The following is a 17,817-nucleotide window of genomic DNA, read 5'->3' as shown; positions in this document are numbered from 1 at the left end:
CCTAAGACTACCGGCTAGGTCTACTTTACGCCAGCACAGGCAAAAGCTTCCTAGACTAGGCCCTAGGCCGAGTTATAATTATTAAAAACATAAATTGATTTTTGATAATTTTTTAGCGTCCATCATCGCATAGCAACAACTGAACTAGGCCTAGCCTACCATCCAACCACTAAAATTATTACAAAAAAATGCGTCCTATAGAGTCGCAGTGAAATAATAATACATGACATTTTTACAACGTATTCCTTATAATATGATTCAAACTGCTGTCTTCATTTTGATAATCAAAAAAGAGTACTTTACTTACAAACTTGTTCTTTCCTTTCTTCTTTTTTTCCTTGCCAGCCATGTTTCAGTGATGCTTTTGATCAAGTTTTGATGCTTTTTGAATCACAGACGGATTCAACGTTTCATCCCGCGTATGGAACGCCGGTAGTGTCCTTAAGATGTGTTTTCGACGTCGATGAATGGGAATATGAATCAGAGGTCTGGGTTCAAAATTAGGGATGGGGTCAAAATGTTTCCCAAAAACCTCAAAAAGGAAGGGGGTCCGGAAAACGGTCAGGTAAACTTTTTCATTCTTATAACAGTATTAATAGGCCTGTTTTATGTGTGTATAGGCCTACATATAGAAAAAAATGAGTAGTTGCATATGTATTCCTTTTTTCATGAATCGATAAACACCAAAGAGAAATGGATGCAGGGGTTCTTCCCCCAGCAAAATTTCCATCCTTTAGATGGCGGGAAATGAGCTTTTTCGACTTCTGAGGTGCCTTTTAATTCCGTTTAAGTTCTTCAAAATTTAAAGTTTTCCCCTCTTGAAAACAATTCCAGGAATCAATGAACCCCAAAAAGAAAGCTAGGGGGTTGGGTTCTCCCCGGAAAAATGTTGATTTCTAAATAGCGGGAATGAACTTTCCCACGACTTCTGAAGTGTCTTTTAATGACTTTAAAATTCTTCAAAATTCAAGGCTTTCCCCCTTGAAAACGGTAAGGTAAAATTTTCTCATTCTTGTTACAGTAAATAGGCCTATTTGTGTGAACCGGTATACATATGTTGTGTACGTATTCTTTTTTCCATGAATCGATGAACCCCCAAAATAAAAGGGGTTCAGAGGTCCTTCCTCAAGAAAATTTTAATTCCTAGATGGTGGGAAATGAGCTTTCCCGACTTCTAATTTTCTTGTATAGGTAACATAAAAAATTCAGCTCACGGTGGGTTCTGATAAGGTAGGTCTATATTCTTTTATTTTTATTTATTTATTTATTTTTTTGCCTAAGGGTAAGGACCCATGATTCTCCCAGATCCGCCGATGTAAATTGCGAGAAAATGTAATTCGTTCAGGAAAATGGATAAACACTCTCTTTCCGCTCCCTTTCCTCCTTTTTCCCTCTTCCTCTGTTTCTCGAATTTCTTTTTTCTTTCCGACCATACAAAAATCTCCATTTGCCAAAGTGTGGGGGGAGGGGAGGGGGGCGCTGGTTCCGCTTCCGATTACATCGAAAATTGGACCAACTCTATTGTAAATAAAATAATAAAAGAAGCTTGTATTCAACCGATAAGTAATCTTGATCACAAATCTTCCCTTTCAGATTATTAAGAAAAACATAAAACTTTAGATTTTAAGTGTGCTTGCATTAAATTACACTCTTATATTTTACTGTTAGAAAGACGAATCTCAAGTTGGTGAGATCATAGTGATGGCATTATGATTATTATTAATGGCATTTCTTTTTTACTGCCCTTCATTAAATTAGACTGAAAGAAATTGTACGTTGAAGATGAGCTCATAGATAACAATAATAATTGGAACGTTCCAATGTATCAATTTGAATCCCATCAAATCAACCAAAACTGTACTGTTGGCCGGAAATGGCACTTACAGACATAAAATAATAATAATTATAATTATGACATATGCCCCACAGTAGATTTCAGAGACACATTATGGTGCTATTTATCAACAAAGTCCTTTTTGGTCAAAGTGCTAGATCGAGGAACTTAAGGGTAGGGCCACTTCGGGGCCCCTAGAATTCGGGGACCCTGCGGACCGCTGCATGAGAGCGCATAGGCATTACGCCACTGTACATTTCAATGCGAGTTTTCGTCAGGATGTTCTGCCCTACCTGACGTGTTATCGCACCGAATACTCAGTACGTCCCCAAATAATTCTGAAAAAAAAAAAGTTGATAAACACTTATGGATTTATCATGTACAGGTGTGTGTATGTTTTTCGTGTTTATGCTCATGTGCAGTATTAGTTTGTGTTTTGGTCTGTATACTATTATTTGCAATACATTTCAATATCGAAAAGCCAAAATTTTTTTTTTTTAATAACTATATTGTAAAATTTTTCCCAGGCTCCATTTCTGCCTATTTCAGGTGTATAATCATGTTCTTACTGTATTAAGTTATTTAATATAGAAACTCTAATTGTACAGCAGTATATTACTGACTGTCACAACTACTGGTACGGTAAAGTCAAGACTACTAAGAGCTTTACTAGTGTTGTTTTCTTATAGACTTTTAAATAAAAAAAATCATTTGGAATTTAACTCAGCCTCAATTTGTTCTTATTGTTTAAGCAATTTCAGCCTCAGTGTTCTTATAAAATGTGTTCTTATTTTTAAAAAAAGTGTAATCATTAATAGTCAAACACCAGAACTTCAACCAAGGAGGTATAAAATTAACTTCAGCATGGTCTAAATACAGTATGTTAATTATTTCAGTGGTCAATGGTCAACAAAGGTCAGACTATTAACAAAACTTTAAGAGTCACAAACAAGATATTGCACTGAACAGGCATTCTGTTTGAATAAGAACACTATATTTCAGACATTCTTTACACACAATTTATACACATAAAATAAAAGCAGTCTCTGCAAGATATATTAATTATGAACATCCAACATTTTCTATGACATAAATTTGGTAAAACACTTGACTGATAGGGAATAAAAAATACACTGTACAGTAGCAAATATGTTGTGCTTGAAATTGGTTCTCAAGGTACATCATTACCTTTGTAACGATGACCTCATTGCCTATATCTCTGTGCCTGAAGTAACTGTCTTTTCTGTTAGCTATCTTTAGAAATCTGACCCCGAGCGGGTCAGATTTCACTGAGATTTCACATAACCAAGTTTTCTATATCTACAGTACAGGCCTATAATAATGTTTAATCGAATTGAAAATATATAGATCTGAGTTAAATACACAGATCTGAATTTTTGTGGATCAAGATAAACTGTATCTAGTGAGCTGGTGTCCAAAAAGCTCACAAACCTGTTTAGTGTGACACAACAAAGAACATTTTGCTTGTAGGTTGGCCAAATATGTTTACACCCAGCTCTACAATGTACACCTTGCAACAGTGGTGGCGCAAGCAGGGGAGCTCAGGGGATTTTTCTTCATGATGAACAGGCCTGGACCCGGTTGTACTTTGATGCCAAAACCAAAATGTTATTATCCATATGTTATTTTGATTGACAATCCCTAATATTATTGTGTAAAAGTAATTTTTTGCAATTTTTTTGATAGGATCTTACATTTTTTTACAATTTCATTTTTCCATCAAAATAATTTTTTGTTTTACTTTCTCTTACAGTATAAATAGAACAAGAGAGCCAACAACGCTCATTGAGAGCGTAAAAAAACGATACGCCCATACGCAGCTAGTGTAGGACGCCAACTAACGCTTGTATGTGTTTTATTACCCAGTACTCCACCGCGCACGGTCGGTTTGTCTGTTTATCTGTTCTCCACAAGATACTGTACTTTTTGTTTTCTGCTTACTGAGTTTATAGCGGGCGTACTTCTACCGCGCTGCGCAGCGCTGCACTGGGTAATAAAAAGAATATACAACCGTTAGTGGGCGTCCTACACAGGAGTGACGTTTTTACGAATGGGACTTGCTCTCTTGTTCTATTTATACTCTTTGCTTGGCCTTAGATGCTTTTAGAATTTTGCTATTAAGCAAACAAAATTTGATTCTATTTGTTTCCACCCTTCTCCGATGATCTTCATAAAAATAAGTTTGATAATCAAAGTATAAAAAAGTCTTGCCTAATAAGGAACACTCCATACATCTATATCACTTTGGAGAATGTCTACTAGAATGCTATTATACAACAATATTTCAACTGTCTACCCACGTAGCAACAGTAATATAAGGTAGCAACCTATGATCACTACAAAAGCAAGTTCGTTAAAAATACATATGCCATTGAGATAACAAGGTGATGACTTACAAGGCGATATTGTCATGTTACATTTAATAAATAAGATTTGTATAGCGCTAATATCAACTTTGAAGAAATGCTCAAGGTGCTATTTCAGGCACTGACGAAGAAATAGAAGAGCCATTATTGCCTTCTTTCCTTTCTTCCCTGCCTTCTCTCATTTTTATTCTCCAGAAAATAATTGCTTATTCAAGTTTTATTTTCAAACTATGTTCCCTTCAAACTTGACAATATTGCTGTACAACACACAGTTTTCCCCATTTAGCTTCATCTTGTATGGGTTTGTTATTATTCTGATAGTGTCTTCATTATCTCAATTTTGCTTTGGTACAGACGGTAAAATTCATTTGCGAGATAGTAAAATGGTGCATCCACATTCTCTTGCTCCTTCTGTAAGAGTTAAAAACATTCGTAATCCTTCATTACATTGTAGCAGTGAAAAACTAATATGTTGTCATGCTCAATGTTAAAGCTGTATACAGTACACACTATCAAATTTTCATCATGCTCATAATATAAGAACACATTACATAAGTCATTTTTTTGTACTCTGGACAGAGTCTTAGAAGTAAATGAATTAAAATTCCTGTGAGAAATAAGGATTCTTTTAAACAAACACTAAAGAATTTTCCATTACTACACACGTGAACCAATATGTATGAGCACTTTCATCATCAATACAGTTTATCTCATTAGTTGGTGACCTTTCTACCGTAAACATCACCATATTCATCCTTGGGTGAAACTACGCCCCAGCCTCTCTGTAGAAGGCTCTGGTTAGCACGTAGTACTATTACTTTTGCAGTAAGCCTATAGGTCCAATTAGTTTTATCAATATTTATATTTGATATTTTCATAGTCTCTTGTAGACTTGTAGGTCTAAAATTTCTTTCAAATATGTAAATCTAATTTTTAACTGATAATGCTTATGACTTACAGCAGAACATTCAAAATATCTGATGCCTTTCTGGTTAGCATATTCTTCTGCTGTGTTGGAACCCAGATTTCGCCTTCCTTCCAAATCAATTTTGTTTCCAACGAGAACAGCTACAAGTGAAAGGAAATAGAATATAAACACAAAATGGGCCAAGTCTTGGTTGTTTTGTGAAAATATATTAAATACTGTACTAATTATAAAATATGCCTGCTATAATATCTATCGATGTGATCATGCTTTTACAAAAACTCAGGATATATTTGTTAGTTAAAATATTTTAGGGGAATGAATAAAAAATAAAATTGACATTTCCTTATTATTTTGACAAGGTTTTAAAAAAAAAAATAGCCCAATTGTTTGGATTGGATTTATTCGGTGTAAACACCAAGGATAGCCAATGACAGTCTAGTGGGGTCCTTCTGGTGGTGATTGACAGTACACGGGAAGACAATCCCCTACTCTTTTCCAAAGAGTTTACTGCATTTAACGTGCACATGGGCCATAAATGCACACAGGACCAACATCTTAAACGTCTCATCCGAAAGAAGGTGCGCTATTTGTAACTTGTATTTCAGCCCTCCAGCTGAAACACAAGGACAGGCAGGGATGGGAATTGAACCGTGGATGTAAAGATCTCCACGTTTCAGTGCTACCACCAGATTAACTGACTGAGCTAAGCTGCTCTCTTTTTCTTTATTATTACATTGTAGATTGTGTCAGAGAAGCTTGGCTCAAAATTCCTCAGAGCTCCTGCTGGAGTTTGTCAGACCCCCGCCACACCCTTTCAGACAGTTGGCCCCTAGTGACCTGGGTTGATTACCAGTCGAACCTCAAAGGGTTAAAATTGACATGTAATTATGTAAGATTTTTGTAGTCAAAATTTAATTAGAAAAAAATTAATTTCTTTTATCAATGCCTCTCTTGAAGTTGATATTTATTTTACTTTTTATCTATATATGCTATATTTTTATTCTTTAAAATTAGCAATTCAATGCTTACTAAAATGTTGACATCCATATTAACAGTGGCAGATCCAGGAATTCGAAATACCACCGACAGCACCACCACTTACTTTCAGTAACAGAGAAGGGGGCTATATCCCAATCGTTGGGGAAGCCTAACTAAATCTAGTTACACCTGGATAGATGCAAATACTTTACCTGGAATATCCTGACCGGCAGCAGCACGCACACGCTCAATCCACTTGTTACAACTTTTAAATGAGTCTGGATTGGTGACATCAAAGACTACCATTGTCACTGATGGCTGATCCCACTGGAAAATATATAATTAGACTTACTGATTATGAAATAGCAAGAACCTCATGGAAAATAAACAATCGTGTCTGTGTTTTGGTTCTTGGTTCCAAGTTTAGTTTAGATTGATCCACTGTTTAGTTTATCCCTTTTTATCTTTTCGGTTCTCTCAGCGCATAGAAATCGGTATATGAGCTATATATATATCCCACTTCATACAAACAATCTTCTACATAATTCTTGACATTAGGATGTTTTTACTACTGTATTATCAATTGTCTGCTGGAAGTCCAAGCTAATGGGTATAACCATGCACAGCAAAACATAATTTAGTAGAAACCCTCAATTACCAACCCCAATTTAACGAATTCCCGATTTTACAAACGTAAAATCAAGGCGATGACGTCATAAAAAATTCCCTATTTTGTTATTTGAGTATATTTATTTAAAAATTTCAACATCAAAAACATACATAGCAGTGACTAAGGCTGAATTGCGTATGAATTAATGAGGATAATTGTTATTATCATTATAAATGAAAAATTCCAAAGCAAAACCATATGGCAAATGTACCCAAATTTCAACCAAGTCATCATCATTAACATTCTGTACATTATTACCAAGCCTATAAGATAATTTACCAAATAGTCGATTTATAACTCTTAATGGGTAGCCATTCCAAGACATAAATTGTTTGATTTGTTTGAGTTCATTTTGTAATGAATCACCGGGAGTACATATTTTGTGAGCCCGTGTGTACAAACTGCGTATTCATGATATTTTGTGGTTCCAGGGGTAAAGCTATTGAAATGAACACACTGGCCCGTGTACGTACTCTTACGGTAAATCCCAATATTGTGTGTACCATATTGAATCACTATTTTCAAATGATTCAAAAGTGAACTAAAGTTGTGAATGAAACGAATTAAGGGATCAGAGGGCTTAGCAAGAACTAAAGTATCATCAACAAACCGTGTATAAAACTTTTTTTAATAATACTGTAATAATAATAATTCCCAATTGTTCAAAATTAGGAATAATGGTCTGTTCTAAATCGGTCATAATAATATTATAGTACAGGACCAAGAGGAGAACCCATTGATACTCCATCACATTTTTTATAATACTCATTATTACATGAAAATATCGTTTTGGTGCATGTATCCTTAAGTAATTTACGTAGAGTGGTTTTCTTAAGATTGGTGGTTATCAGTTTTTGATTATATACTCTGTCCAGCACAATATTAATTACCTTTATTTAATGGAACATTAGTAAAAACTTATTCTACATCAAATGATGCAAAACGATAACCGGCATGATAAAGGTGAGAGGGTATCTCCTTGATACGATGAGCAGCGTCAAACGAATCTTTTAAAACGTAGGTGTTATCAGTTAATAGACGTAAAACATTAGCTAGGAATTTCGCAACTGGGTAATAACCTGTACTTGTAGTGTCAATAATTGGTCGTAACGGGGGAATATTATCAAAGGAATTTCGCAAATGGGTACTAACCTGTACCTGTAGTGTCAATAATTGGTCGTAACGGGGGAATATTATCAAAGTCCTTATGTATTTTCGGAAGTCTGTGCGCTCTTGCAGGCATTAATACAGTTGTATACAATATTGAAGAAAAGCAAAGTATTAATTATGAACAGGTACAGTATTATGCTGGGCACTCATATCACTGTATTGATGGCAATGACATACAGTATATCAATAAATATTGATAACCATTGATCAACACTGATAGGTTTTTAGTGCATTAGGTGGCAAAGTATCAGTGTTAAATTGTACTGAAAATTAATTTTATCGATTGTTGTTGATAATATTTTAATTGGTATGAATTGATGATGTATACTTACAAACTGATGGACATAATCAGAAAACGTTTCTTTCCCTGCTGAATCGTACAGAAATAATTCCTATATAAGAAAATACAGTATTAATGTATTGTTATGTATATTTATCCAATTTAAACTAAGTAATGTTATGGAATCATGCAATGAATGGTTTGTCAAAAATAAGTTGTCCATGCATTCTCAAAAAATGGAATGCTTCATTTTTGGATCTAAAAGTTACAATTCTAGACTTTAAAATAAGTTACAATGGACAAACTATTCAGTGTCAGGATTCAAAAAAATTATCTAGATTTGAAACTTGATAACTACTGTACATCTCCTTTGACGATCATGTTAATGATCATGTCTGTCTCACTAAACTTCGTGATCATGTTTCACCTATCCTCAAAGACCTTCATTGGCTACCGATATGTAAACGCCTAAACTTCAAAATTATTCTTCTCACTCATAAATGCATATATGGCCACGCCCCACACTATCTTTCTTCATCAATCTCACAACAATTATCTTCACGTTCCACAAGACAGTCAAATTCTCTCAGGTTATCTGTCCCCAGAGTGCTGCATGCTTGTACTGGCAAACTGTCTTTCTCTTTTGCCGCTCCGAAATTATGGAACTCTCTTCCACCTATTCTTAGATCAACTTCTGATACTAATGCATTCAAGACCCTCCTTCAAACCTATCTCTTTAATCAATAACTCTTTTATCTTTAAGCGCCAGTGACAAAAAATTATTTTTTTAACAGGCATTATACAAATTCTCCAATTTATTATTATTATTGTTATTATAATCAGTACAGTGAATGTATAAGCAGGCAAGCTGTCTTGATAATCAATGTCAAAAACTACTATGCTCCAGCTGACCTGCCAAACAACTTCCACACTTATCTTGGTATTTACTATTTTGATGCAACATAAGTTACCAAATAAACAACTCCTCCTCCACAGGGTCTGGTTCTATGACTCATGGATTAAAACCCATTTCAACCTAGCTGTTACCATTGCAGCCCCAGTTCAAGTTTCATTGATGTTGAGTTGGTTTCCTTATTGTTTTTTACTCCATCATTTTTTTTTTTTTGTACGAACGCACCAATTGATATTGAGTGCCACCGATTATATGTTCAAATAAATAAACAAAATATTCAGGGAGTGGGGGAGGTTGCACTTAGTACCGGATTGCTATATGGATCCAATGACCAGATGTAATAATAATAACATTGCCAGCGCCTTGTATCCATTGTCAAAAGGTGCGGTATAAAACCTGTTGTTGTTGTCAACATCGTCGGCATTGTCGTCCTCGTTGTTGATTCAACACTAAAGAGACTTATTTTTGATCTGCACATTTGGCCACAAGATGGGCTAGGAAAACTAAAGGTAGTACCACTTGATAAAGAACTACTTAATGTTGTACAGCTGGCTATCTGCAGGCACTATGTTCACTCCTTCTATCTTTGACATTCAATGTCTTGCTCACTTTCTCTTATTCTTTGTCTACATGAGCCATTCGATATTATAACACACCTAAACAGATCTGTGTCATTTGAATGGTGAATTTCGTATAATGTGACATATTGCTTATTAACACTATTTTTCACTCATGAAAATGTATTTCATCCATTTTTGGTTCCATTCATTTTGTGCATTGCATGCCTCAACCTAATACAATACAATTCTATTTTTTTCATAAAATATCAAATGATAGGGATCTATGTTCGATGCCTTATAAAACAAATAATGTTTCTAATTCGCTCAATGGAAAGAATATTTCCATTCACTGAAAGATTGACTGCGCCATTTAATGTTGCTAAACCATGGATGGATCGAGTGATGCACTTGTGGCGCTATCACAAATTTCTAGTTGAGAGAGTCTACATCATGCACAAGATTCATAATTTAAAAAATGGGATATTATAGTTATGTAACTGAATCAGCTCTAAAACTAAATAAAATTGCTAAACTTTCCTTTAAACCAATTGATTTTGAAACTACTTCTGAAATATTAAGCCACTGTGCAACTAGACAAAATTTATTTGGTCACCAGTAACAGGTTGTGGAACAGGTCTACAAGACATTGATGTTGTACTTACCACTGCATCATTTGTTTCTGGAATGTGAACAGTCTTGACACACAATTCAACACCAATCGTCTACGGGTAAATACATTTTATTAAACAACAATACCATACATTCAATTACAGATTTACAGCTGCTGGTGAGTATAGTGGAAGCAGTAGCCACTAGCACAAACTTAGTGATATATAACGATTAATGTTAGATTAATTATTTAGAGGATAAGAGATCAAATAATTTCCAGCTGAATCATTTGCAATTTTTATAACAATTATTTGCGGACAGTATTCAGTACAAAAGTGTGGGTAAAACATAAGGCCAAAAAAAAAATTGTTGTGTTGCTCTTAAATGGAAAAAATTGAGATCGTCAAATTTTTTGTTTGTTTAGTATTTTTAGTAATACCTTAAATAGGATAGGCCTCAAACTGCACGCCCTATTATGAACACCCTAGGCCCAAGGCCTCGTAGGCACCACAATAGAACAATGGTAAGCTTGCAAAACACAAAAATATTCACAAAGTAATGACGGAATAAATACTAACCAAGTGTATATTGAAATAAATTTAACAAAAATAAATCAGTTTCAAGAATGATTTATTTGACTTCGAAACGTAAAATAGTTTGTGTATCTGATCCACACGATCACACACGGGCAGGTCAAACAAAACCACGCTATGGCTACGAGAAATGTCCAAACAAGAGCCCCCTATGTAGTACAATTAAAGTCAACTTCGCAGAAAATTAAAAAAAATTTTGTTCATGGTTGGCCCATCTAAAACCGTAACAGAGCCTAAAATTTAAAGCGATGGCTAAACCTAAGCCTGTTTTTATTTACTGTCCAATATACCGTAAAGTAATGAATATGATTTTTGATTTAAGCAACCACTTATTGTACAGTACTAAAAAATAGGGTAGGCCTAGATCTGGCCGTTGCTTGACAGCTCAGCGCGAGAGATCCGATGTTGCGTGCAAACATTGTCGTCGTCGCACTCGGTTCTCAAAATTATGGCTTCTATTTTACCGATTTTACACATGCTACTATGGCCTGATTTTCGTAAAAATACATGTCTGTTTTAGATTTTAAGTTCTAAATGTTAACTTGGGAAGTGGTATTCCTCAAATTTGTACTTGAGATAAAGGAAGACTTTTGAACAAAAAAAAAAATTATCTACACAATTTAGGTTGGTCGCGGAGGGCAACACAACATATATATATTTTTTTGGGCCTAACTATCGAGTTCCCTGGTAAAAACATCTTCTGAAATTTCAACGGTAAGTGTATAATTATTTTAAATTTTATTTGCATTGAACATCGAGTAACTTGTCAAATACAGGATGGACGATGCTCTTTTTAAATCAAGTCTGTATATGAGTCTTGGAGAGTGCAGTTGTGTTTAGCTGTGAGATAGAGTCTTGCTGGCACAGGAATTGACCCTGGGACTAGAAGGCAGGCATCTTAACCACTAAGCTAAACAACTACACCCCACAAGATTGATGATATCTTCACATTAAATGTTCTTTAATTGAGTTAAATTAAAAACAAGAATAAAACAAAAAGTGAATAAAACAAGAAACCTTTTATTCTAAATTTCAACTATTGCTACTTCAAAAACAACTGAGTTAACCAAAAACTGTGCATTAAAATACTTGTAACAACTGATTTTTTAGTATGAAGGAAAGTTATTACTTTAAGAAAAGCAAAAAATCACTCATGAAATCTACAATCAATGTGATTTGAATTATATATTTTCAATAAATTAATTAAATATTTACCATTGCATAACTTTTAGGAAAGTGGCTTCCATCACTATGAAATACTTGGGTAAGTGCACTTTTACCAACAGTAGCGTTACCTGCAATAAACCATGAATTTAATATATTATTAAATATCTAAGAAAATTCAAACTGTGGCAAAGACAAGCCAAACCAGTCATTCGTCGCAAATCATGTTTCGAGATATTAGCCAAAATACGCTGAAATGTCAGAATTTTTCTATTTTATTGCACTAAGCTAATTTTTATATATCTATAAATCATAATATACTGTTATTTTGCTCATTTTCAATATTAAAACAACAATTTTTAACAATTTGTTGATGGTTTCTGCCTGAGAAATGGCTGAAATCATAACCTTTGATGGCTGATTTTTAATAATGTTCAGTGTTTAAACACTTGTAACTTCAGGAAATGCAGATTTAAAGGGTTCATTTACCATTTTATATCTATTATTTTCACCATTAATCCTGTATTAATAACAAAAAATTGCTTTTTGCGACAAGTGACTGGTTTGGCTTGTCTTTGCCACAATTGATATTTTGTAATTCTTTCATTAATACTGTACACAGAATTTACTGCACCAATATTTTCGAGTTGAAATTATTAAAAATGCACTGTTTAAAATTTAAAGCTCCTCAAAGGAGAAAATGGGTCTCTTGGAAAAATAAAGATGTTTACAGTGTTGATTGAAGTTTCTGGCATTCTGGTAATCTGCACAAAAACCCTTATTAAACATTTTTACCAATCATCTAGATTATGTAGTTTTTATTGTGTTTTATTTGTATGAAGTGAAGCGTTTAACAGTAAGCATGCGCAATTGAAGTCTCATGCGCAAGTCCTTCACCAGATTGTTACCTTTTTTGACCATAAACACACTTGCTTAGCTTCCAAATTTTTGTAGAAGATACTCCAGCTTGTAGGAATGCCGTTTTTATCAATTTCCAACTATTTTGAGCTAATACTGCCACCTGGTAGATATGCATTTCTGACCATGGTTATCTACCTCCATATACATTATTGTTCTCCCAACTTTCTAATTCTTTCAGTTTAGCTTCATCAACATTAATACTTCCTGTATGCATCACTGTTTCCTCATAATCATCATTAATATATCCATTAAGCCAATTAGGTGGTTTAGAGATTATGGATGATTGCCTAGCACAAGTATTTTTATTTTCGTTACAACCATTAATGTTTATATTATTTGCCTCATTACAAGATTTAGTGTACAGATTTTCTCCATCATTTTTTTATGCTCAATTGAATCATAACTGTTATCATGTACACTATTTGTTGGTTTATTTTCTTTACTTTTCACCTGTACATTTGAATCAAAATTATTATTATTTCATCAACTATTTTACTTTGATTTGCTTTCTGTAGTCTACATTTATGTACTTTGACTTTGTCTTATACACAATAGAACTATCCTTACCAATAACTAACAGTCCCTGGACCCTTTCATTCCGTACCATTGGGTCGTTTATATTATAATATACTTTATCACCTTGTTCATATCTATCTTCAAAATTATGAGTTTGTTTCCTTTAATTCTCTCTTACTTAGGTTAACTTAGGTGATACTGGACGCAGGACTAAAGTGCTCTATGTCCAGATCCAAATTTGTTGAGCCTGGAATTCTCGATGCTTGTTTTATGGTCAAACCTAACTGGCTGATCCTTCCAGAATTTATCTAGTTTAATGCATTTCGTGAATGCATAAATATAGGGACTAATACAACTTCATTTGAAAATGCATTCCAGTTGTCTACAATGCGATTGCCAAAGAAAACCCTTCTGTCCACACGCGAATGTTGCTTTAGCAGCTTAAAAGAGTGTCCAGGTGTTCTGTCTGATACATTCAATTGTACAAAACTAGAGATAGAACTATCATAGTAATTATTTACAATTTTAAATGTCTCAATCATATCGCCTCTATAGCCTCTGTAGGTATTTAATGTATGGAGCCTATCAGAGTAACTTAAACCCTTCAACCTAGGAACAAGGCTATAGTAGTATCTCTACGTTGCACATTCACATCAGGTCGATGTGTTTCTATAAATGCGAGCACCAGACTGAGACACTATACTCTCGCCATGGGGTCTAACAAAAGCCTTATAGTAATAAAAAAAAAAACATATGTAGGTAAACTCCATGTAGGTAAATACACATCTTTGAGTCCCATTAATCTATTTTCTTTATTAACTTTCTCAAGGATGAATTTCAAATGACAATTTAGAAATCTTTCTCAGAAAGGGCATTCTCTAAATACTTGTCACTATAGGATCAAGAGAATAATTGTACTGATGAACAGCTACATTTCCAAGGGCGGATTTGGAGGGGGGGGGGGCTTTTGGACATCTCTGGATCACCCCTGATTTCTCCTTCCTAATGGTAGTGATGATTATTGGTTTCAATCATTTCTGTTACGGTAGCTTTTAATGTTTATTTCTTATGTATGTATATGTTTAAAGTGTATATAGGCCTATGTATTTTAAAATTCTGTACAGCACCGGTGAACATTTTTAATGGATATTGTTTTGCGCTTTATTAAATGAAGTTATTATTATTATTATTTCTGAGAGTTAAATTCTAATAACCAAGTTGATGACCATTTCATCAGATTCATTAATTAATTAATCCATAATTCCATTAATTATTACTAAGCATGGTAGCATCAATGTATTTTGTAAAATCAGACATCGAGGTTTCTCAGAAGTTTTGAAGACGTTCTATATTTGGTTGATGACCTTTTGACCTCATGAATTCTGCAAAATGAGATTTTTTATTTGATCAGTCGAGACGGCCTGAGTGGAGTTTCATGTAAATGTATCATTCGGGAAAAAAATTGCAAACCGGTCACATGAACAGAACTTACAGATGTTGACCTCAGGTCAAATCAACATAAACATTATTACTATCAGGCCTAGGCTAGCTAGGAGCACACAAAACATTATATCCTTCAACTGACTTTGAATATAGTTTCACACTAATTCAATGGAAAGAATACATTGATGTGAGTAATCTACAGTTTGACAAAAATTGATTGAACAGAGCTATGCTACATTTAATAAAAAAATTTGTTTTTCTCAATTTACGTATATTGGCCTATCGTGAATTTGTGACCATTATGCATGCACCTTGCGTACAGGCTAGCTAAGCCTACGCAATGACTCCTCTATCTCAACAAGTTTTGGTAAGCTAAATGATGACACATCACTCATATCGCTGCCTAGAGGGGTTCAGACTATACCTAGCCTAGGTTTATTTAAACACTTGGGGTACAGAGTCTTATTAAATTATATCTTAAAAAATTGTTAATAAAGTTAAATTATTCTTGGGAATGGGTACTTTCTATGTTTTTGTGTTAAGATTGGAAACATTCTGAGCATATCACCGCTAAGCTAGGCCTACTTGAAGGTGGGAATTAGTTTCATGGAAGTGGTTATTCGCATGGCACGCTGTGCGAATAACTCCAAAACAGTTATTCGCACAGCAAGCCGTGTAAATTATTCCAAAACGGTTATTCGCACGGTGGCTGTTCGTTGGAATAACTCAAGAACGGTTATTCGCAAAGTCTGCCGTACTGACAACTCTAAAACGGTTTAAGAGTTGCTTGTACGGCCAGCAGTGAAGGCCAAATTTCGTCAGAATAATCAGGCTAGTGTAAAAAGCGAGGAGAAAGGCGGAAATGAAAATAAAATAAAGCAATACAAATAGCTAGACAAAAATGGGCTATCAAAAGTGTGTAAAAAATTAGATGGAATAAATAAATGAATAATTAAATTGATGGGTTAATAATCAATTGTGAAAGGAGACAAATAAACAATAAAAAAATTGTTTATGTGTGGTCAGAAAGCAGATATAAATTGTTTGCCTACTGACAAATATAAATTCATTTGTCATTTGATATACTGGATTTAAACAAAATAGTTAATGAAGATATACAATGGTATAGATGGCTATTTAAAACATAGTAATGAAAATATTTTGTCATGCTAATATTTATGCTTACCATTATATGTAACTCGATTGACCACAGCATTTATGTAAAGATTATTGCATCGTGTTTATACCATAGTATATGTATTGATGCTGGTTTTGCGTAAACTTGCTATGGTCGAAGTGTTATGGATGGGCATGCGATGATGACGGTGTGATTTTTGTGATTATTGTTATCAGTATTATTCTATGTTTATTATTAATTTATATCAATAGTCCACCGTTGACTGTTGAAGTAGTAATTCAAGTCTGGGCTCTATGCAAGAATAGATGTGTGCCTACTGTTTTTGGAACCGATCATGTGAATGTTACTAAGTACTCAACAGAATGTATGTATGAACATGAATGTCATAGGTCGCATTTGTATCCAGTATGACGAGTGTTAGCCGGATATGACCATTTTTTAATATGAATTAATTACTGCTAATGGATATCATAATTCTGATGTAGGTTATATCATGACGTTAGCTAATTGAGTAGGCCTATTTGTTTTCGTGTATAACTAGTACTTAACTTTGGTTTGGTCATATTGTTAGATTATTGATTATGATATCATACACTAAACAAGAATGAATGTTAGTTCATAACTATGTATTATTGGAGGACTAGTTATATGAATTTAATATTCTAAAGGTTGTCATACGCTAAATATTAACTTATTGGTTATGATATCATACACTAAACAAGAATGAATGTTAGTTCATAACTATGTATTATTGGAGGACTAGCTATATGAATTTAACATTCAAAAGATTGTCATTTCTTAATTCATATTAAATTACGTTGCGATCTGAAAAGGAGTGTTTGTTGTTGGTTGAGAATATCTTGACTTTTCGATTGAGCTGCTTTGATTGTCTTTAGGAGAATAATATCTGCAGAAATTTAAAAAAAAAGGAAAATACCTATATGTTTTGGGTGAGTGATTCTTGCTGCTGATTGGTTGAAAACTAAACAATAGCTGAGACTACTTGTGAAAAGGCTAATTCAAAATCTAAAATTCAGTCTGTGCAAAAGGAGTGGGCTTGGCTAGGAAGCAAAAAAAACAATGACTGTTCAAATAAAAATATAAACAGTATTTGGAGTTGTTCGCACGGCCCACCATGCCAATAACAGTTTTAGAGTTTATGGCAATGCTGGCCGTGCAAATATCCGTTTTGGAGTTATTAGCATGGCCAGCCGTCGTGCAATTAATCGTTCTGGAGTTATTCAGACGGCCTGCCGTGCAAATAACCGTTTTGGAGTTATTGGCATGGCCAGCCGTGCTGGCTATATGGCTATATAAAATAACAAATGTGAGGTCTCACCACGAAATGAGACGCATCATTGGTGAAATCATATTGAGATATTCACCAAAACAGGCAAAAGTCAACATTTTTACAAAATTTTTATTTTAATGTTTTTGAATAACTTGATACATATATTTTATGATTGTATACTTTGAAAGTGAATTTTCTTGCCAAAACAGTGTTCTCCGTACATATTCTGTAATTCAGTCATATTATTGGTACAGGTTAGTTTTTCTTTGAGGCCGATTTTCTCAAAACGTGGTTCTTATACACCTAAACTTTAAATGCTCACATCTCTAAATTTACTTATAGTATTAGTAGGGAAGCCATTCAAAGTCCAAATGAAAGCTTATAATGTGATCTACCCAAATATAATATAAACTCAATTTTTG

General features: G+C 34.1%; 2 protein-coding genes across 2 annotated transcripts in view; both read right to left on the bottom strand.

The window, feature by feature from the left end:
- Nucleotides 1-390, bottom strand: part of LOC117113134 (centrosomal protein of 89 kDa-like) — a 24,696-nt gene extending 24,306 nt beyond the window's left edge. Inside the window, exon 1 of the mRNA XM_033256381.1 lies at nt 308-390. Within this exon, the coding sequence (XP_033112272.1) occupies nt 308-349 (42 nt within the window). The 5' untranslated portion in view covers nt 350-390. The remainder of the gene's footprint in view (nt 1-307) is intronic.
- A 3,868-nt stretch (nt 391-4,258) lies between these two features.
- The window catches only part of LOC117113147 (intraflagellar transport protein 27 homolog), a 15,091-nt gene continuing 1,532 nt past the window's right edge, over nt 4,259-17,817 (bottom strand). Inside the window, exons 2-7 of the mRNA XM_033256399.1 lie at nt 12,138-12,217; nt 10,383-10,442; nt 8,300-8,359; nt 6,340-6,454; nt 5,180-5,289; nt 4,259-4,632 (exon numbers count right to left, since the gene is read on the bottom strand). Of these exons, the coding sequence (XP_033112290.1) occupies nt 4,531-4,632; nt 5,180-5,289; nt 6,340-6,454; nt 8,300-8,359; nt 10,383-10,442; nt 12,138-12,217 (527 nt within the window). The 3' untranslated portion in view covers nt 4,259-4,530. The remainder of the gene's footprint in view (nt 4,633-5,179; nt 5,290-6,339; nt 6,455-8,299; nt 8,360-10,382; nt 10,443-12,137; nt 12,218-17,817) is intronic.

This window comes from Anneissia japonica, unplaced genomic scaffold (assembly GCF_011630105.1).
Source record: "Anneissia japonica isolate Jap-2015-1 unplaced genomic scaffold, ASM1163010v1 scaffold1812_len1207588_cov181, whole genome shotgun sequence".
In the NCBI taxonomy this organism is placed as follows: Eukaryota; Metazoa; Echinodermata; class Crinoidea; order Comatulida; family Comatulidae; genus Anneissia; species Anneissia japonica.
This window is presented reverse-complemented; position numbering and strand designations above follow the sequence as displayed.